We start from the raw sequence: 22,930 nt of genomic DNA on the forward strand, positions 1-22,930 counted from the left end.
TTCGTTTCTCTACTAAGCACACAGAATGTTCTGTTATTCAGATTGTAGATATTAATCATGTTAATCATGATTATTTATCATGTTAATCATTGATATAGGAAGATGTGGTATGAGTGCCAATGAGACAACTCTCCATCAAAGTCACAATTTATAAAAGTAAATGATCATTATTTAATTAATAAACCTGAGAATGGAAATGGTGAATGTGTCAAAGAGACAATTACCCGACCAAATAGCAGAAAACAGCCACAGCCCACCAATGGTTCTTCAATTAAGTCTACCAAAAAATGCATTGGTTAAATTCTGTTTATTTTAAATTGCAGAAAAATCCAAGACTACAACAGGTATGTAATTCTTTTACACTAACATGATTAACGGTTAAGTGTATGAAAAATTAAAAGTGAAAAGTGAAATGTTATAGATATTGGTTTACACAATTTAGCTAACTTTTCTGAGCTGCAATTGCCCAAAACAATCTCATATGTATTTGACCTATAATAAAACATTGAAAACATTTTTGGTTCCATGTTCTTTGAACTATGAAAAATATTGAATGAATGAATGAATCTTTATTTCCTCCATGAATAAAGATTTTGCATACAAAAACATTAAGAGACAAATTCTTATTAAACAATTAATATCATATATTTTTATTATGCCCCCACCATACAATGCAATAGCGGAGGGAACATTAAGTTTTAACCTTGAAAGTCTGTCCGTGTACATCCTAAAGTTGGTTTCCATTTTCTTACTTTAGTTTGCCTCAACCAAATGTTTTGATACTAAACACAATGCTTTAATATTACCACAAAATACAGATCAAATTTGAATTTTGGTGGTGTCACTTTATAAGCTGTTTCAGAGTTATATGAAAAAAAGAAGATGTGGTATGATTGCCTGGTCTGATTTATTATTTAGCGGCAATGAGAAAACTCTCCACAAGAGACCAAAATGACACAGTAATTAATAACTATACGGCCTTCATCATAGGTATTGGTTATGCTAGGTTTACATATATATGGAAAAATTGCAGATTTTAATTTCCATTCTCTTAACTTAACTTTGCCTCAACCAAATGCTATGAAACTTATACACAAGACTTATTAAAACTCAAGTAAAAAAATTGGTTGCATCACTTTTACTGTTCTTCAGTTATGTCCCTTTATAACTTAATATGATATGCAAGCAGGGACATCATCTGTGTCCCATGGTCACATTCCCTATTTTTTTTTACATTAAGATACACAATACATGGTCATCATGGTCATGACAGTTAATATTATTTATACAGAAATGAAATGAAAATAAAGTCAATATAAAAATACGGAGATATGTATGGTGTGATTGTCAATGAGACAACTATCAACTAAAGTTCAAATGAAGTTGATGTAAGCAATTACGGGCAACCGTATGGCCTTCAGCATTGAGCAAACCCAGAGGCAGATTTAGGGGCCCCCCTTTTTGTGGAAAAATGTGGTTGCCTTTGTAGGGAATCACTGAAGCATGACTTGAGTGGTCTAAGGCAGTAAGTGGGTCCCCACTAATGAACATTTCTAGATCTACCACTGTAAACTCATACCCTATAGCATCTTAAATGAAAGGCACTTACATGAAAAATATGAAACAATTCAATCATTGTCAATTGAGAAAACTATAAGAGGGGGATAGGACCTTTATCGGGACTTCGGGATCAGGTGTTTTTAAGCTCGGGATTTCGAGATTGACCCTTTCGGGATCTGGGAATTCTTTTTTCGAATTTCGGGATTTAACCTTATTTAAATTCGGGACCTGGGGATTTCGGGATCAGGACCCCGCCTACCCCCCCCCCCCCCCCCCCCCCCATTATAAGAATTGGCCAATTTCAATGTCTTAATTCAAAATCAAAATTAAAACTGTTTTCAAGTAAATAATAATATTAGATCATGTAACGTTTATACATTTTGCTGTAGTGTAATACATCTTTTCAGACCAAATTATAGCATTGAGTTTGATGTACCCAAACAGTAACAGTATACATGGTTTAGCGTTTTATAACATTTCGCAGGGTGTAAATTTTCACTTATATTTGCAAATAGAATAAAATCACCAATTAAAACGGCACATGCAAAGGTATTGAAAAAAGTTTTGAATCCTCCAAAATCATAAATAATTACCAGATTACCTTCTTTATTTATTTTTTATTTATAATTTTTATTTCTTTATTTTTTCAATAGAAAATGTAAAATATTTCCAATTAAGATTTATTTATAAAAATGACATTGTATTTATCTTATATGTATTATATTGTATGTATGTCATGTATATGTTGTAATTGTTGGAAATAAAAAAAATCAATAGTTAAAAAAAAAAAATAACTACCAAAATATTTCGTATACCTTATTCAATGAAAATCCAAAACATTTTACAAATGTGAAAATAACCCCCTATACGGTTATTGTATCGATCATTACCATTTTTACATAAATGACCAAGTATGCTCAATACATTTACTTAATATACATATACTTAATATTGTGAAGGTCCTAGCAGATACGGCAATGGTTATAGAAGCAACAGTGGTTCTGGAACGTATGTTAAATCTAGGACTTATAGGAAATTTAGGACTTATAGGAAATCTAGGAATTATAGGAAATCTAGGACTTATAGGAAATCTAGGAATTATAGGAAATCTAGGACTTATAGGAAATCTAGGAATTATAGGAAATCTAGGAACTATGGCGGATCTAGGAACTATAGGAAATCTAGGAATTATAGAAAATATGGGACCTATAGGAAATTTGGAAATTATGTGAAATCTGGAAATTATGTAAATTCTGGAAGTTATGTAAATTCTGGAAGTTATGTGAAGTCTGAAAATATCCTGCAGTCTAGTGCGGTTAGCAATAGTGGAGGTAACATTAATTAATAATGTCTTACTGTTAGCCTGGAAAATTTCCCAACTGCTCTATTTTTTGATTGCTTATTTTACAATGACCTAAATTGCACTCCAATATACCACAAACCATAACATTCATGACATTAGTTTGTGGGAAATAATGCTGTTTTTATTTAAAAGAAATTAATTGGTTATACCCCTACAAAATACATTCAAAAATACAAGGGGATAGATACTGCAAAACAAAAGTAAGAATACATCTCATCACTTGGCATCTGTCCTGCGATGTCTGTCGCCCTCCGTCGTCTGTTGTCATTGTCCATTGTTGTCTGTCGTTGTCTGTCGTCGTTAACTTTTACAAAAATCTTCTCCGAAATTACTGGGCAAAATTTAATCAAACTTTGCCAAAATCATCACTAAGCAATCTAGTTCAAAAATTGTGTCTGATGACCCTGCCCACCAACCAAGATGGCAAACATGGCTAAAAATAGAACATAGGGGTAAATGCTGATTTTGGCTTATATCTCTGAAACTTAGTGAAAGCATTTAGAGCAAATCTGACACGGAGGTGAAATTGTTTATCAGGTCAAGATCTATATGCACTGAAATTTTCATACAAATTGGACAGCCTGTTGTTAGGTTACTGATCCTGAATTGGTAATTTTAGGGAAAAATTGCAGTTTTTAGCTCACCTGGCCCAAAGGGCCAAGTCAGATTTTATCATCACTTGGCGTCCGTCGACGGACGGCCGTCGTCGTCGTTAACTTTTACAAAAATCTTCTCCTCTGAAACTACTGGGCCAAATTTTACCAAACTTGGCCACAATCATCATTTGGGTATCTAGTTAAAAAAATGTGTCCGGTGACCTGGCCAACCAACCAAGATGGCCGCCATGGCTAAAATAGAACATAGGGGAATATGTAGATTTTGGCTTATAACTCTGAAACCAAAGCATTTAGAGCAAATCTGACGTGTGTAAAATTGGTAAGCAAGTCAAAATCTATCTGCCCTGAAATTTTCAGATGAATCAGACAACTGGTTGTTGGATTGCTGCCCCTGAACAGCTATAGGTAATTTAAAAGGACATTTTGCTTTTTTTGGTTATTATGTTGAATATAATTATAGATAGAGATAAACTGTAAACAGCAATAATGTTCAGCAAAGTAGATCTACAAAAAAGTCAACATGACCAAAATGGTTAGTTGACCCCTTAAGGAGTTATTGCCCTTTAAAGTAATTTTTTACCAAGTTTTCGTAAATCTTTTACAAAAATCTTATCCTCTGAAACAACTGGGCCAAATTTAACCAAACTTAGCCACAATCATTATTTGGGCATCTAGTTTAAAAAATGTCTGCTGTGACTCAGCCAACTAGTGTCCGGTGACCTGGCCAACCAACCAAAATGGCCGCCATGGCTAAAATAGAACATAGGGGGAATATGTAAATTTTGGCTTATAACTCTGTAACCAAAGCATTTAGAGCTAATCTGACGTGTGTTAAATTGTTAAGCAAGTCAAGAGCTATCTGCCCTGAAATTTTCAGATGAATCAGACAGCTGGTTGTTGGGTTGCTGCCTCTGAACAGCTATAGGTAATTTTAAGGAAATTTTGCCTTTTTTGGTTATTATGTTGAATATTATTATAGATAGAGATAAACTGTAAACAGCAATAATGTTCAGCAAAGTAGATCTACAAAAAAGTCAACATGACCAAAATGGTTAGTTGACCCCTTAAGGAGTTATTGCCCTTTAAAGTCATTTTTTACCAATTTTTCGTAAATCTTTTACAAAAATCTTATCCTCTGAAACAACTGGGCTAAATTTAACCAAACTTAGCCACAATCATTATTTGGGCATCTAGTTTAAAAAAATGTCTGCTGTGACTCAGCAAACTAGTGTCCGGTGACCTGGCCAACCAACCAAAATGGCCGCCATGGCTAAAATAGAACATAGGGGGAAAATGTAGATTTTGGCTTATAACTCTGAAACCAAAGCATTTAGAGCAAATCTGTCAAGGGGTTAAAGTGTTAATCAAGTCAATATCTATCTGCTGTTAAATTTTCAGATGAATTTGATAACTGGTTGTTGTGTTGCTGCCCCCAATTGGTAATTTTCAAAGAATTTTTGCAGTTTTTGGTTACTATCTTGAATACTATTATAGATAGAGATAAACTGTAAACAGCAATAATGTTCAGCAAAGTAATATCTACAAATAAGTCAACATGACCAAAATGGTCAGTTGACCCCTTAAGGATCCGGAGTTATTGCCCTTTATAGTCAATTTTTAACAATTTACATTAATTTGGTAAATTTTTGAAAATTTTTACAAAATATTCTCCTCTGTATTAACTAAAAGGCCAAGTTTATCATAGACAGAGAAAATTGTTAGTAGCAAGAATATTCAGTAAAGTAAGATCTACGAACACATCACCATCACCAAAACACAATTTTGTCATTCCTTTGTTTAATATGCACATAGACCAAGGTGAGCGACACAGGCTCTTAAGAGCCTCTAGTTGGTTGTTATCTTGAATATTATTATAGATAGAGATAAAGTTTAAACAGCAATGATTTTCATCAAAGTAAGATCTACAAATAAATCAATATCACCAACATAGTCAATTTACTCCTTAAAGAGTTATTGTCCTTTATAATTAATTTTTAACAAATTTTCGAATTTTTTTTTAATCTTTTACAAAAGTCTTACACTCTGAAACAACTAAGACAAATTTAACCAAACTTATCCCCAATCAGCATCTAAGGGTATTAAGTTTTAAAAATGTGTACAATGACCCTGCCTTTCAACCAACATGGCAGACATGGCTTAAAATAGAACATATCGGTAAAATGTAGTTATTGGCTTTATTAACATCTCTGAAACAAAAGCAAAAGTATATGAAGGTTGCATCTATTTATGCATCAATTATAAATAAAATATCCGGTGAGCGATACAAGCTCATTTGGAGCCTCTAATTGTTGTCTAATTCTATTTAACAGTGATCCCAGCAGTGTCTACACCAGCAACACACCAGTTTACTTATGGAACCACTGCTACACTTTCCTGTATGGTACTTGCTAGCCCTGGGGCAACATCAGTTTCCTGGTCCAAATACAATAGTCAGAATCAGTTAGTGGCTATCGATATGTCTGCCAATAACAACCTGAAATATCAAGGATCAACTGTAGAAACACCATCGTTGACCATATTGAACACGGTTTCTGGTGACGCAGGAAGATATGTATGCTCTGCTAAAAATGCTGTAGGAACTGGTAGTTCTGGCACTACAACATTAAAGATCACCGGAGGTTAGTTAACTATGTAATCAATAAAATCCTCATATATATATACAGTCAAACCTGATTAAACCGGACCCTGAATAAACCGGTTTCCTGTCCATTCCGACCGAAAATGACAGTCCCATATTTTTCCATTCAAAGTCTTTGTTAAAATACCCTTCGTAAACCGGACCCTGTGTATTCCGAATTCCAGTCTAATTATGAAGTCCCAATACTCCTAATTACATTAATTATTACCTGTCAAAACCGGTTTGTCTAATTAATTTTAATGATCGATATGCAATCAAAACATATTTGTTTATACAATATGGCTTTTCGTGATAATCAATTAGTCAGGTGTCCAACTGTGAACCTACAATCGTACAGTAGTGAGCTGTTTTATTTATTAAAACATTATACATGTTATAAACGTGTCAATTAAACGAAAAGACACACCGAATATATCTCGGATTGAACTTACGTTTTAACTTGGATAAACAAATTTAAATCGCGGAGTGAGAAATTCACATCGTGATTTCGAAATCCTGGGTTCCCTGTCATGAACCCCTAAACAAATGACCTTGATAATGAAAAACACCCGGCTGACAACATTCAATGGATATTGTGCACTGTACGACAACGTTTCGAAAGTGATGAAACGTTTGATAATATTCTGGCTTTTTAATCTGCCATCCCAACATTTTAAATTATTGATCATGGGAGTAAATCGAAACTCTCGTCTTACAATCCAAACAACGCGAGCATTATCATGATTATGATGCAAATGCAAACAATGAAAAACGAAGTGAAAGTGTTTTAATTTATCAGATATAATTTACAATCAGAGAGAACTTTTACATGAAAATGTCGGACGTCACAAGTCATTAACTTCCGGTCAAAGCGGAAACCTGAATAAACCGGCTCACTGTCCAAACCGGCCCTTTTTCATAGTCCCGTAGCCAGCTGGTTTATACAGGTTTTACTGTACCATGCTTAAAATGTTGATCTTCAGACTAAAAAAGACATCTTTCACCTGATTATTCCAACATCCTGCTTTAACCAACACATTTTAATGGTCTCAAAATATTCCTATCCTTTCAGAAAAAAAACTTGAGTTTTCCGACACCTTGTTTAATCCCACATTTTTTTCTGGTCCCCTAGTGTGTTGGATTACACAGGTTAGACTGTATTGCTTAAAATTTTGAACTCCAGATGGCCTTTTTGTCTAAAAAGACTCATAGTGGAGCGGCGGAGCAGACAATTTCAGAAATTTAAATTAACTAAATACCTCATGGACTTTTAATAGCTCGTTGGAAAGCTGAAATCGTGTACTTTTTGAAAATATGTGTCGTCAATATGAAAGCTGGTACCATTATGCCGAAAATCAAGGTCAAAGGTCATCACTTAAAAAATCCTATTTTCATCTCGAGAAACAATACCATTGATATTTTTCAAAATTAATAACCTATTCAATAAATTAAATGAGTATTACTATGTATCAATGTGTTAGTTCATACAACTTTGTTTTTTTATTTGGACTTGACGTCAAACGAACGTTATATTTAACTTTTTTGAAGGTAGTCCGTGGTATACAAATTTTAAAGCCTAATAAAAACCAGTAGCAAAATAACCTTGATATTCACCTCGACAAATAGCATTTCTTAAATACTTCAGGAAAAAAGTGTTTTAAAGAGTATCCGAAATGCATAGTTTATAAATAAAACAATAAAAATGTGCAGCCGTGCTAAATTTCCTTTCAGTTTTGAAGGATAAGACATGTCACTGAGTTTTCCTTAAGTGAACTTTCTCAATACAAGATACCTTTTGATATAATATAGATATTGGAGTGGTAAACTACACAATGAGAGCAAGCATTTTGTAGAAATTATTCAAACATTAAGACGTGAACGTTAATTTTGGTACTAGTATCTATGATGAGTTTAATTTCATGAAATTGAAACGTGGGACAAAAAACCCATAATAAACCAAAATAAAACTATCAAATATTGTAACAAAAACTATTTTCATGATATTTCATCTGTGTCATCAGCTATGTCAGCGGATACTGACTGGACATTATTACAATTTCCTACATTTTGGCAAAAACATAAATCAGTGCAGGGAAGACCCTGCTCCTTGCAAACACATACTTCCTGGCATGCTTTTTCCCCTTACACGAACAAATAAGATCTTGTAGAAAGTCTGATGCCATATGTCCTTCAAAGAAAACTGGCTCTAACTTGTCATTTTGTGCAGTTTTCCAACCAAAAGCACATGGGGAGCCATTATTTGGGTTGGCCAAATTTGCCGACACCAAAACTTTGCTTTGCCAGATTGCACGCAGTACGTGTTGTTTAAATACGGATTCACATGGCGGAAGCTTTATAAGACTTTTATCTTTATTGATAGCCAACTGATGTCTCAGCAAATTTAAATCGTTGTGACATTTCTTAAATTTGTACTTTGAGTCGTATAAAGCAGCAACAAACTCCCTAGCAGCAACTACCGCACTATCAACATCATCTTGTGTTAAGGCTACAAGATTACTGAAACGGCTTGGTTTTGATCTCAGGAGGTTGAATACTGACTTTTTACCGATTCCAAAAAAACTTGAAGTGGAATCACACCCACTCAGAGCATGAACGACCGGCAGAATACCGGTGACAACTGGGTCAATAGACGAAACAATGTCGTGAACTGGTATAAAACGTCTATTATCCTTCAAGCTACCTATTGAACCAGTTTGAACCCATAATTCTTTTGTATTTTTAAGCATTGGGTAGAAATGTTCTAGTTGGCAACATTGCTTCTGACATTTCCAATGATGCTTCGTCATTTGCAGGATAATAATCTCCAGAAATGTATACATTTTCCATTTTTTTTGTCTTAATATTGAGGCGGCTGCATAGAGTACATGCATATCGGTTTGTTCATTGGTTTTGGTGGAGCTACATGTACTCAAGTCGGCTTTTATCTCAAGCAATTCTAATTCTGCTTTGATGCTATTAGCTGCCTTAACAGCGTCGCCAATGGAAATGTCGCTAGCAAATACAATACTAGATTTACCTTGTCCTTGTTGAGCAAAAAATACAATTGCATCTTTGTAGTGCTTCTCAAGTTTAGCCTTAAGCTTGGAGGAATTACAGTAGGTCTTACTTAATTTATCAGGTAAAAAAGACTGGTACATTGTCAAGAGTGATGACAATAGAAGAGACTTTTTGTCACAAATGAGGTCTCTGTCTATTATTTCAACCACTCTTTCAAATGCCAAATCATACGCTGATTTATCATTTGATTTTGGTCTATATGCCAAGTATGTAGTCAGACATGCTGCATGATACACTGCTTTATGAGAAAATTCTCTTTCTCTATTCGATCAATCATTTCAGCGTCGCATGCTCTAATAGCAGCATCTTTAAGATTGGCTAACCGTTCAGCGGATGAAATGGTATGTAATGTTTTCACCCTTTTATGTGACATTTTGCGGCAAATAATACACTTTGATGTATCGAGATGGTGATCATAATTTCCAGGCACCAAAGAATTAGAGAAATCGTAATTTATATCTGGTGTTTCCTTTTCAGCTGAAGAACATGCTACTGCTTTTAAATTATGTTTACTTGTGTAGCTTTTAAAACATGATCTATGGTACCTAAATACGGGTAATTTACTAGATATTTCATTGCAGAACTCATCAAAAAATCTGAACAAATCATCACGTCTCTTTGCTGCAGCATTTATCAGGCTTTTTCTTCCAGATTCCGTTGATGTTATCAAATTTTCATCATCAACAGAATTGCAGATAATGCAATTGTCAACACCAACTTCCACTCTCCTTTTTTTAGCATTCGGAGGGACTAGTTTTAATGAGACTGATAAATTGTCCATTTGATGAAATAAGAAACAAATCAAACACACCTGAAAACCAAACAAACCCTACAATGATATTCACTTTTCCCGTTGAAATCAACAAAATCTAATACACAACAATACCAAACAATATAAATTAATCACAAAGCTTCGGAAATTACAAAATGAACAAGAAATATGCTTGAAAACGACTACAATCAACCTTCGAAAAATTGCTGAATGTTGGACTATAAATAGAAACCACAACAATGTCGGTAAATTTGTGACAAATATTCGGACTTCAAATCTCAATAAAAAGCCGATATTTAGTCAAATATTTATCTTATAAAGAATTTACTACAAAAAGTAAATCGAGTCGATTGAAGTATTATACGACGGCTTTATTGTTGTGACTTTAAAATACAACTATACTGCACGTGCAAATAATGCTAGGTGAAAAACGATGATTTTTCACTGTTATTTTCAACCATTTTCAGATGCATTGTGCTCTCCATATAGGACTTTTTAAAAATGCTCTTAAATTGTATGAAGTTCAAGAATAACTATATTTACCAATTTCGTTCACAAATTATTTTTTAGAACGTGTTTGATATGAAATATGAGTACCGAATCAGCAGTGGGGTATACGATGCAAGTTGGGTAACGTCAGTTAAGGCTATTTTTAACGTCATTTGTACCACATTTTATTTTGACGACAAACATTTTTCAGAAGTTGAATAATCGATAGACATTTTAAGCCATTAAAATCCCATGTGGTATTTAGGTAATTTAAACTCGTTAACTAAGCGACTTTTTTAACTTTCGCCGCTCCACTATCATCCGTGATGCTCAAAACAATAAAGGCCAAAATAGAAAGAATTAAGTTCTGAAATGTTTTGCCAAATGCAGCTAAAATTATCTATTCCTAGCATAGAAAATCCTTAGCATGATTTTGGTTTACACTATTTCTGGTTTACCTGTTTGATTATTGATTAAAAATCTGAAGGAATTAATATGAAAAAGACAGGCAGTACTGGTTTTAGCAAGGAAGGAAATTATACCCTTACATATTTATATATTCATCAAAGAAAAATGCAGAAACTGTAACATATAAGTTCAATAACTGTTAAAAAAGACATGTACTTGAAAACACAATGTGTTAACCAAAAACATATGATTTGATTGATTTTTGGTGTTCTAACATGTTTAACACCACTTTTAAGCACCATATTTAGGCTTTTTTGTGGTGGTTATTATACCCCCGCTTTGAAAAAAAGGGGGTATACTGTTTAACCTCTGTCTGTCCTTCTGTCAGTCCGTCCGTCCCATGAAAATTTTTCGTCACATTTTTCTCAGGAACTACACTATCAGGATTTCTGAAATTTGGTTTCAGGCTTGATATAAGTCAGCTATACTGTGTGATGCGTTTTCAGATTCATCACACAACAACTTCCTGTTTACCGAACACTTGTATCATTTTTACACCTGATAGCCAAGTTGAAATAATTGTTCGTCACATTTTTCTCAGGAACTGCACTACCAGGATTTCTGATATTTGGTTTCAGACTTGATATAAGTCAGCTATACCTTGTGATGCGTTTTCAGATTCATCACTCGACAACTTCCTGTTTACCGAACACTTACCATTTTACATTTTTACACCTGATAGCCAAGTTGAAAATTTTTCGTCACATTTTTCTCAGGAACTGCACTAACAGGATTTCTGATATTTGTTTCAGACTTGATATAAGTCAGCTATACCGTGTGATGCGTTTTCAGATTCATCACTCGACAACTTCCTGTTTACCGAACACTTACCATTTTACATTTTTACACCTGATAGCCAAGTTGAAAATTTTTCGTCACATTTTTCTCAGGAACTGCACTACCAGGATTTCTGAAATTTGGTTTCAGGATATATATAAGTCAGCTATACTGTGTGATGCGTTTTCAGATTCATCACTCGATAACTTCCTGTTTACCGAACACTACTATCATTTTACACATGATGGCCAAGTTGAAAATTTTCGTCGCATTTTTCTCAGGAACTACAATGCCAGGATTTCTGAAATTTGGTTTCAGGGTTTATATAAGTCAGCTATACTGTGTGATGCGTTTTCAGATTCATCACTCGGCAACTTCCTGTTTACCGAACACTTACATATTTTTAAACTATTAACATTATCCACTTGCGGCGGGGGTATCATCAGTGAGCAGTAGCTCACAGTTACACTTTTTTTTTATTGGTAAACATGGTAGAGGAAACCGGAGTGCCTGGAGAAAACCACAGACCTTTGATACGAAAACTGATAATTCTAGTCAATTAAAATTGGAGTCGAGTGTACCCACACAAGCGGTGTTCGAACTCACAACCTTAGTTTGACTGGCTAGTGATTACAGTAGTAACTACATGGCCACTGTGGCCCCCCAAAAACATATGTACAGTATGAGGTGTGATGGTAATGAGACTAGAAAGATAATTCTTGTGATATGGAAATGGGCAATCATTGTTCAGAAGATCAACAAGGTCAATAAAGATGCAATTCTGCGAGCTTTCTGTTTTAATTCATTATAGAATTTGTAAAACAAATTAAAAAGCTGTTAAAAGACTGTTTTAATGTTGACACAGATTTTATAATGATTTAAACATTCAATATAATTTTTTGCTAATCCAATCTTTGATTTTTTTATGCCACATTTATGTGCATTATGTTTTCTGGTCTGTGCCTCCCTTCGTCTGTCTGGCTTTCTGTCTGTTCATATTTCCATTCATTTGTTCGTTTTTTCAGGTTTAAATTTTTTGGTCAAGGCATTTTTTGTTAGGATATATTCAAAACTTAAACATGTCTTAAGTAATACAAAGATTACGTTCAGTGGAATCGGATGGTACCACTTTGTGACGTTAAACCCTGATAATACTATACCCTGAAATTAACTCTAGGAATTAATGCATGGTTTTTATTAGGCTGGGTTACCTGGAGACCATCTTATATTAGCACTTGAACCTGAGGCAGCATTTATATATTGTCAATATTTAGAGGTCAAAAGACTAAAATCATTATAGAGTTTTTACCCCAATTTCACAGTCCACTGAGTGAGTGGGGTATCCGTGTACTATGGATACATTCTAAATATTACTCTTTCAATTGTGCACATTCCATAAGGTTTCATAACATGATTTTTTTCCAATTTCAGCTCTCCCAAAGGTAACCATACCACAGCCTGCATATTCTATTAGCATTGGTAACCAGATCACTTTGGGATGTGCAGTTTCCGCTACACCAAAAGAAACTGCTGTCTTTTGGACCAGACAATATCCCAACGCTGGTGAAACAACCATATCAAAGGTCAATTCTGCCAAATATCTAGGCCAGACAGTCAGTTCACCATCTTTGATTATCCTGAATACTGATTTTAATGATATAGCTAATTACCGGTGCTACGCTACAAATGCAGTCGGTACTAGTTCCAGTCAACCCACCAGTCTCAATGTCTTAGGAAGTAAGCATTATATTCATGTGATCTACATTTTATGGTATTTTTTATTATGCCTCGTTTATGGGCATTATTTTTTCTGGTCTGTCTGTCTATTCGTCCATCCGGATGTCTGTCTGTCCCACTTCAGGATAAAGTTTTTGGTCAAGATAGTTTTTGTTGCAGTTGAAGTCCAATCAACTTGAAACTTAGTATACATGTTCCCTATGATATAATTTTTCTAATTTCTATGACAAATTAGAGTTTTAATCCCATTTTCACAATCAACTGAACATAGAAAATGATAGTGCGATGGGGGCATCCGTGTACTATGGACACATTCTTGTTTTTTATTATAAATTTATTGTGATTGCTTGGATTACATATACGTAACAGCAATACAGTCAAATAATAGTTTCAAAATGAGCCTTATTGGAAATGTTGCAAGTTTAAGCTGGACATGGCATGAAACGATTGGAGAGTCTATTGAACTGAAAAAAAAATGCTTTCATTTTAAGCAACTTAAGAACAGTGCCCATGAACTAACTTATTCTTTCTGATCAATTAGTAAAGCACAAAGAAAAATTCTGACAAATCAATGCAGTTCTAGACTTATTTATTCCAAACTTTAAAAAATTAAATTAGTTGGATAAAAAGTTCAGTGGTCATCATGAACCTTTTGGTACAAATCCAAATAAGTAATTAAGGCAGTTTGGTGCTGCAAGCTAAGTTGTCAATGAAATTCTAGACTTTATTACATAACCTTAATTTGTAATACTCTTCTTGATGGTACATATATACAGATATTACAAAACAATAATGTAAGAGATTTATCTCAACATTTGGATTTGAATTTGTAATTATTTGTACAAATAGTAATAATGTAGATAGTCTTAGAACAACAACACTTTAGGGACTGCTGCAGAAAATTTATTGATCGACATGTTTCAGTGTCTAGGGCACCGTCATCAGGATAAAAACAATACATAAAATCATGTTGAAGTACAAAATCGGGTTGTTGAAATTTAAACGTCACAATGTTACAATGGTAAGTAAAGTTATTAATAGCAACGTACTGAAAGTGAAAGTTCATTGTAAGTATGTAAATAAACTAAAAAAAGAAATTAAAAATAAAATGTTTTTGTTGTCACTTTCACTTTCAGTACGTTGCTATTAATAACGTTACTTACCATTGTAACATTGTGACGTTTAAATTTTATTAAACATGATTTTATGTATTGTTTTTATCCTGATGACGGTGCCCTAGGCACCGAAACATGTCGAACAATAAATTTTCTGCAGCAGTCCCTAAAGTGTTTTTGTTATAAGACTCTCTACATTTTATGTTTTTATCATAACGACCCTGCATACCCTCGGGTATCCACTTTATGGACTCTACCGTACTACAGACTCACCAGGCGTTGGTTCACTTTCGTTTGTAATTAAATAGTAATAATTTACATTAGAAATCTCCTGTTCATATGAAGTGTTTTTGATGTTAATCATGTTAATTGTCAAAAAAATTGTAGCAGTGAAACAAAAAGCTTGAAGAATTTTCTCAAATTATTTAGTTTTAATCTTATTTTTTTAATTTTTTTTTCTCAGGTATTCCAGAAGTTGTAATTCCACTTAATCAGTACTCCGTAGACTATGGTAGTTCGGCAACTATACCATGTACCGTCACTGCCAATCCAACTCATACCAGTGTTCAGTGGAAAATAATTGTAAATGGACAGGAACAAAATGTTGATATGCAAAATGATAAATATTCCGGTGGAACTGTAAATTCACCATCTCTAGTTATTGCAAATGTTCAACATGGAGATGAAACATTTTATATTTGTACTGCATCCAACAGTGTTGGAGAAGGGAGGAGTAATCAGACCTTTTTGAATGTTGGAGGTAAGATTATTTCTGTTAACTGTAAATTCATAAATTATTGTGCGCATTTATTATTGCGATTTTGTCATTTTAGACTTAAATGCGATTTTTATTTTTACGATTTTGAGAAAAATACTGTTTAATTCATATAAAACATTTCAAAATGTGAGTTTAAATTATTGCGTTTACAACTCTGACGCATTTTTCGCAATAATATAAACCTCGCATTAGTTTCTGAATTCACAGTATTTAATTTGTGGACAGCAGGCTTAACTCATTTTCTTAGGAAGGCACATTTGCCATGATTACTGTAAATTTTGAAACTACTACAAATTTAGAAATTATTACAAGGTTTTACTATTTTGAAAAATGCTACTGGGTCACATTTTAATGATTAAAGAACTCACATTTGAATATCTTATACATGTACGTATATCTGTATGTCATGTGTGTTGATTTTCCTGAAATAGCAATATCATTCATTATTGCTTTTTTAGTCCATTCTTCCAAAATTGCAATAATGAATTATGCATACAATATTTTCTAAATGTACATTTTAGTACAGTTATTTCGTGGAGTGTTCAAAATTTAAGTAACCTAAAATCATGAATATTGAAAATGTGTCCAATATGTCCATAATAATCAAATTTTGTACATATTTGTCATGATTATCATGATTATGATGACTAAGATATGATGCTGTGGAGATGTGGTTATTGAGTCTTTCACTGTGACTGTTTTTATTTTAATATATTTTTCAGAAAAAGTTTGTAAATTATACTGTTCCAATGGAGGTAACCTCAATGAAGTAGGACAGTGTGTTTGTGTAGGGGGCTGGACAGGGACAAATTGTGATGGTAAGAATACTCAGCAGTTAAGAAAGAGATAGGAGAAAGATATATCAGAGGGATATTCAAACTTATAAATAAAAAATAAACTGACTATTAATGCCATATGGCTTAGAAAAAAAGAAAGACCAATAGACAAACAATAGTACACAAACACAACTTAGAAAACATAAGTCTAACCAACACAAACCCCACTTAAAAACTCTGGGTGGTCTCAGGTACTCCAGAAGGGTGAAAAGATCTTGCTTCACATGTGGCACCCATCATGTTACTGACATGTTAGTACAACAACATGATGTAATTATTAATTGTAATCATTTTGTAATCATTTGTACCAAATTTAACTTGTGATTATTCTGCCTGTAATGGGCTTCTTTAATTGACAATAAAATATATTTGATTTGATTTGATTTGAGTACAACCTTGGTAATAAGTCTAATTTGGTAAGTCACATTCCTGAAAAGGGGAAGATGAACATCATAATCAAGTGTGAACTTTCTACTTATTTTTCAGTTTCCCCATGTCAACGTCATAACTGTGGAGGTGAAGTGTGCAGTGTTACAGATGCTGGACAAGTCTCTTGTGGATGCTGTAATGGTAATTTGTTTTCTACATTTATTGGCTTTTAGATAGGTTTAGATTGACACAAATTGAGCAAGAGTTACTTCCCTTATATCACCATGTTGGGGCCCACTTACCTTCACAAGTCAATCAAATTCAACTTGTTATACTGATTGCTAGACTTAAGAACCATTTTCTGAACAATTTTTATACGACCACAAAAAATATTTTGCGTTGTTTAATGCTATCATGTCGTTGTCTGCGTCTGTGTCGTCTTCCGAAGACGCATTTAGTGTACGGACAATTACTTTAGTTTAAGTGAATGGATCTCTATAATTTTTCAACATGAACGTTCAATACCACTTAAGGAAGCTTGGGATTGATTTTGAGGGTTATGGTCCCAACCGTTTAGGAAAAAGCATTTTTGTAGTTTACAGATAATAACTTGTGTTTAAGTGTATGCATCTCTCTGAAATTATTCCATAAGTTTCCATACCACAAAGGGATGGTTGAGATCAACTTTTTTTTTGGGGGGGGAGGGGGGTTATGGCTCAAACCATTTAGAAATTAGGGGCAAAAAAGGGGGACAAACTAGTTTTTTTTCTGGTTAATGGACAATTAAGACAATTTAAAAGCATTGTAAGGGAGGTAATTCATATACATTTAAAATACAATGTTGTGTATGTTTGGATTTACCTCCCTTACACTACTTGTAAATTATGTATAAAGAAATGTCAGGTTTTGGACTTGAAAAAGAAAAGGGGAATCAATAGGCAACAGCATAGAGTTTTGCTTCAAAGCAAAAAAGGGGGTAAACATTAAATATTTTTTTTAGGGGTGGGTTTTGGGAGAGGTCAATTCACAACAGTATAGTGTATTGCACAAAACAAAAAAGGGGAGGTTTGCCTTCTTTTTATTTTTTGGAGGGGGGGGGGTAATTCACAACAGCATAGTGAATTGCACAAAAGCAAAAAATATAAATTCAAATCATATAACCAATTCAAAGTTCTTTGACTACAGTTATTCTGTGTCCGAAACCTATTATGTGTCAAATATTTGATTACAATCCAAATTCAGACCTGTATCAAGCACCAATATTGTGACCATTGTTGTCCCAACTGTTTAAGGTTGAACCTCTTCAGTCGTATCCAGCTGTACTCAGCAAAGCACGTTATTATTTCTAGCTGCCTGCTCTCATTTCTATAACCTAGTTAGGATATCTTGTCAGAATTGTGTGTAACTCATGTTTAAAATAAATTTGGTTAGTTATATATAATAATGACCTCCAAATCTATGGTCAAGGGAGTTAATTCAAACTCAAATTATATCATTTCAAAACTATCTATTGCAGTAGCTCATGTATGCTCAAACCATTTAGAAATTAGGGGCAAAAAAGGGGGACAAACTAGTTTTTTTCTGGTTAAATTTAATGGACAATTAAGACAATTTAAAAGCATTGTAAGGACGGTAATTCATATACATTTAAAATACAATGTTGTGTATGTTTGGATTTACCTCCCTTACACTACTTGTAAATTATGTATAAAGAAATGTCAGGTTTTGGACTTGAAAAAGGAAAGCGGGATTAATAGGCAACAGCATAGTGTATTGCTTAAAAGCAAAAAAGGGGGTAAACATTAATATTTTCTTTAGGGGTGGGTTTGGGGAGAGGTCAATTCACAACAGTATAGTGTATTGCACAAAAGCAAAAAAGGGGAGGTTTGCCTTTTTTTTTGGGGGGGGGGTTAATTCACAACAGCATAGTGAATTGCACAAAGCAAAAAATATAAATTCAAATCATATAACCAATTCTAAGTTCTTTGACTACAGTTATTCTGTGTCCGAAACCTATTATGTGTCAAATATTTGATTACAATCCAAATTCAGACCTGTATCAAGCACCAATATTGTGACCATTGTTGTCCCAACTGTTTAGGGTTGAACCTCTGCAGTCGTATCCAGCTGTACTCAGCGAAGCAATTTATTATTTCTAGCTGCCTGCTCTCATTTCTATAACCTAGTTAGGATATCTTGTCAGAATTGTGTGTAACTCATGTTTAAAATAAATTTGGTTAGTTATATATAATAATGACCTCCAAATCCGTGGTCAAGGGAGTTAATTCAAACTCAAATTATATCATTTGAAAACTATCTATTGCAGTAGCTCATGTATGTATGGAAGTGCAACTTTTAGATCATCATTATTATAAAACTGGTTCAACAATTCTTTAAGGGGACTTTAAATGACTGTGGGCAAGGAAACATTATAATAGCTATTGATTTCTAAAGTGATTAGAAAAAAAAAGACATAATTGATTAATGCATGTTGCAATTCAATGTTTATTCTGTAAATTCAGAAATTATTGCAAGGTTTTTATTATTCTGAAAATTGCGAGAGTTATAAATGCAATAATGTAAACTTGCATTTTGAAATATTTTATATGCACTAAACAGAATTTTTCTCAAAATTGTAAAAAATAAAATTGCATTTAAGTCTAAAACGACAAAATCGCAATAATATATGCATGCAATAATTTCTGAATTTGCAGTATATATAATTAAGATCTCCAAAACTGGCCAAGGGAGTTAACTCAAACTCAAACTACATAATTTGAAAACTATCTATTGCAGTGCTCATGTATGTATGGAAGTGCAACTTTTAGATTATCATTTTTATAAAACTGGTTTACCAAATCTTTAAGTGGACTTTAAATAAATGTGTGCAAGGAAACATTAATGTATTGATTTCTATAGTGATTAGAAAAGACAAGACATTATTGATTTATGTTGTGATTCAATGTATATATTAAGTAATGTATTGGAAATGTAGAAGTTGTTGGCTTGTAATTTTAATCGTCTATTTTATTGGGAAGCATTTTTCCCATAGGAAGGATAGTTTCAGTCATAATGCAGACATTCAAAATTATTACAAAATACACAGAATTTCACTCAGTTGCATGATCTTTTTTTAGTAGCATGAGGGTCTTGAAGAGTAATCATTGAATAAGACATTCGTTCAAAAAATATCTTACAGCCGATTGCATTGAATGTGTAGAAAAAGTTGATATCTTTAGTTAGCTTGCTTTTTGCTAGCTGAACCCTGAAGTCATTATTAGGTCAGGTATACTACCCTCCTTTCGAAGTAGCCTAGTACTACAGACAGATAGACATGATAGATTTGTCTGTCTGACTAGTCTACTCTAAAAGGAGGGTAGATTACCTAACCTAATAATGACTTTACAGTTCAGCTAACAAGAAAGCTAACCAAAGATATTAAATTTACCTATGCAATCAATGCAATCAGCTGTAAAATGATCAAAATAGATACTATTGTTGAAAAAAAATGTTCTGCAATTTAATTTAAATTTAGATGAAGTAACAGTTAGGTCTGTATGAATTTTTCAGTTGACCCATGCAGTTTGATAAATTGTAATAATGGAACCTGCAAAGTTGATCCAACAACTAAACAAGCATACTGTGATTGTATTGGTAACTTCATTGGAAGAAACTGTGAAAGTAAGGAATTCTACTAAAAAATAATTATATAAGGATATGTGTGTTATGATTGTCATGGAGACAATTTCTGGTATTCATTAAGGACCAAAGCACAAAATTGTAAACAACAATTGCTATTGAAAAAAAATAAAAATATCAAAGTCACAGAATTTCACTCAATTGCATGATCTCTTTTAGTAGCATGAGTCTTTCTCGATCATTATTGTAATGTTTAATAAATGACATGCATTCGTTCAAAAAACATCTTTCATATGTAATTACATAAAAAGGTTTGAAATTATCAAGATACCGTAGATATTATTATTCTTAAAAATTTAATTTAAATTTAGTCTATATATTTTTTAGCTGTCCCATGTGGTTTGATAAATTGTAATAATGGAACCAGCAAAGTAGATCTAACAACTAAACTTTATTAGACTTTTCCAGATTGCTTATAGTTATACCTGTAAAAGATTTATAATAAGAAAAATGGGGGTCAATTTGGGCAAAATTTTTTACAGCATTCAAATGAATAAAACCAGGGGATTCCTAAAATCTGACAAAAATTCCAAAATATGACACGCAAACATCCTTAAATAGTCCAGTATCCTTATGGTATTCAATACTCCCGATTATCCCTATTTTGTGCATTTTTCCTTTGATCTTTTTTTTGGATAAATTTTCATATCATGTCAATCGCGTGAGATGGAAAATTATTTTTTTAAAACCAAGGAGGCACGTGGCGTTGCTAATGAAATTGACATGAAATAGACAATGTCGTCATAGGTAAAATAGTGATAAACAGATTATCATTGGTCATCTCAACTCGATTGCTTTTCTCGCTTTCGCCATACCGGCTCAAGCGAGAAAATCAATCTCGTTGAGATAACCAATGATAATCTAGAAGTATAGATCACATTACATTGAAATGCGCAGTTTAATGTTATATTTGAACTTTTACAAACTCTAATTCTTAAATCTTCATTATCTTTCTCTCATACTTAAATTTAAAATGGCAATTTACATGTGATATTGAAAAAATTATATTGAATCGAAAGTAAAAGGTGACTTATTGGTCCATTTGGTCAGGTGTATTTTGTAAGTCTTAATATTTTTTGTACAAATATATATATTTATTTTGATTTACAAATATCATTATAATAAACAATTTACTGACACCCTTACTAAATTTTTACTGATTTTAGTCTCTCCTTGTGACAACCCTGCCTCTAGGTGTTTCCACGGTGGTAGTTGTACATTATTGGCAGATGGAAATATCAAATGTAGCTGTTCTGATGGATTCTCAGGTGATCGGTGTGAATGTAAGTACTAGGATTAGAAATTATAGATTCTCAGGTGATTGTGTGAATGTAAGTACTAGGATTAGAAATTATGGATTCTCAGGTGATCGTTGTGAACGTAAGTACTAGGATTAGAAAATATAGATTCTCAGGTGATCAGTGTGAACGTCAGTACTAGGATTAGAAATTATAGATTCTCAGGTTATCCGTGTGAATGTAAGAACTAGAATTAGAAATGATGGATTCTCAGGTGATCGGCGTGAATGTAAGTACAGGGATTTGAAGTGATGGATTCTCAGGTGATTGTCGTGAATGTAAGAACTAGAATTAGAAATAATGGTTTCTCAGGTGATCAGTGTGAAAGTAAGTACTAAGATTAGAAATTATGAAATCTCAGGTGATCGGTGTGAATGTAAGAACTAGGATTTGAAATTATGGATTCTCAGATGATCGGCGTGAATTTAAGAACTAGAATTAGAAATTATGGATTCTCAGGTGATCGGCGTGAATGTAAATACAGGGATTTGAAATGATGGATTCTCAGGTGATCGTCGTGAATGTAAGAACTAGAATTAGAAATTTTTGATTCTCAGGTGATCAGTGTGAACGTAAGTACTATGATTAGAAATTATGGATTCTCAGGTGATCGGTGTGACCGTAAGAACTAGGATTAGAAATTATTGATTTTTAGGTGATCAGTGTGGATTAGAAATTTTGGATTCTCAGGTGATCAGTGTGAACATAAGAACTAGGATTCAGATTAGAAATTGTTAGGTTATCAGTGTGAACGTAAGAACTCATTTTCAGAAATTATGGATTCTCAGGTGATTGGTGTGAATGTAAGTACTAGGATTAGAAATTATAAAACTGATATTGTTTTATGCGATTGGTTTCAATTGATGCAGCTTTCCACTCATGATTTCTTATAATAGTGCTGTCTTGCATAAAAAATATAAATCTTTTTATGTTTTGCATGAAAAATTGAAACATCCTGAACTTTCAAATTGTATATATTTACCGTGCAATCAAAAATCTAGTTTCAGAACTAAAACTTATGTCTGAAATTATTTTCTTATTCCAGATTTGATAAAGGAATGATACAAAATTAAAATAACTTCATAAGGCCAGGATTTTTTAATTTGTTGGTTTACAGATCTGCCGACCCAATTTTGCTGATTTCCATAATAAAAATAAAATTGACTTTTCGTGCTTTATTATTGCCGCCGACCCTAACAAATGCATTATCCCTGAAAAATAATTAAAATATTCTTTTTCATGAAATGAAATGCATTAAACACTAACAAAATTGATAACACTTTCTGTTGTGAAAAAAAAACTTCCAGTGTACATTTCTAAAAATAGACAAATCAAT

The 22,930-nt window shown here is 33.2% G+C and overlaps 1 protein-coding gene across 1 annotated transcript in view; it reads left to right on the forward strand.

Annotated features, from left to right (window-relative positions):
- Window positions 1-2,680: 2,680 nt before the first annotated feature.
- LOC143053681 (uncharacterized) overlaps window positions 2,681-22,930 on the forward strand; it is a 29,632-nt gene continuing 9,382 nt past the window's right edge. The window contains exons 1-8 of the mRNA XM_076226469.1: window positions 2,681-2,891; window positions 5,871-6,179; window positions 13,194-13,499; window positions 15,078-15,374; window positions 16,115-16,210; window positions 16,715-16,798; window positions 20,168-20,278; window positions 21,463-21,579. Of these exons, the coding sequence (XP_076082584.1) occupies window positions 5,939-6,179; window positions 13,194-13,499; window positions 15,078-15,374; window positions 16,115-16,210; window positions 16,715-16,798; window positions 20,168-20,278; window positions 21,463-21,579 (1,252 nt within the window). The 5' untranslated portion in view covers window positions 2,681-2,891; window positions 5,871-5,938. The remainder of the gene's footprint in view (window positions 2,892-5,870; window positions 6,180-13,193; window positions 13,500-15,077; window positions 15,375-16,114; window positions 16,211-16,714; window positions 16,799-20,167; window positions 20,279-21,462; window positions 21,580-22,930) is intronic.

The sequence above is a fragment of the Mytilus galloprovincialis genome, chromosome 12 (assembly GCF_965363235.1).
Source record: "Mytilus galloprovincialis chromosome 12, xbMytGall1.hap1.1, whole genome shotgun sequence".
In the NCBI taxonomy this organism is placed as follows: domain Eukaryota; kingdom Metazoa; phylum Mollusca; class Bivalvia; order Mytilida; family Mytilidae; genus Mytilus; species Mytilus galloprovincialis.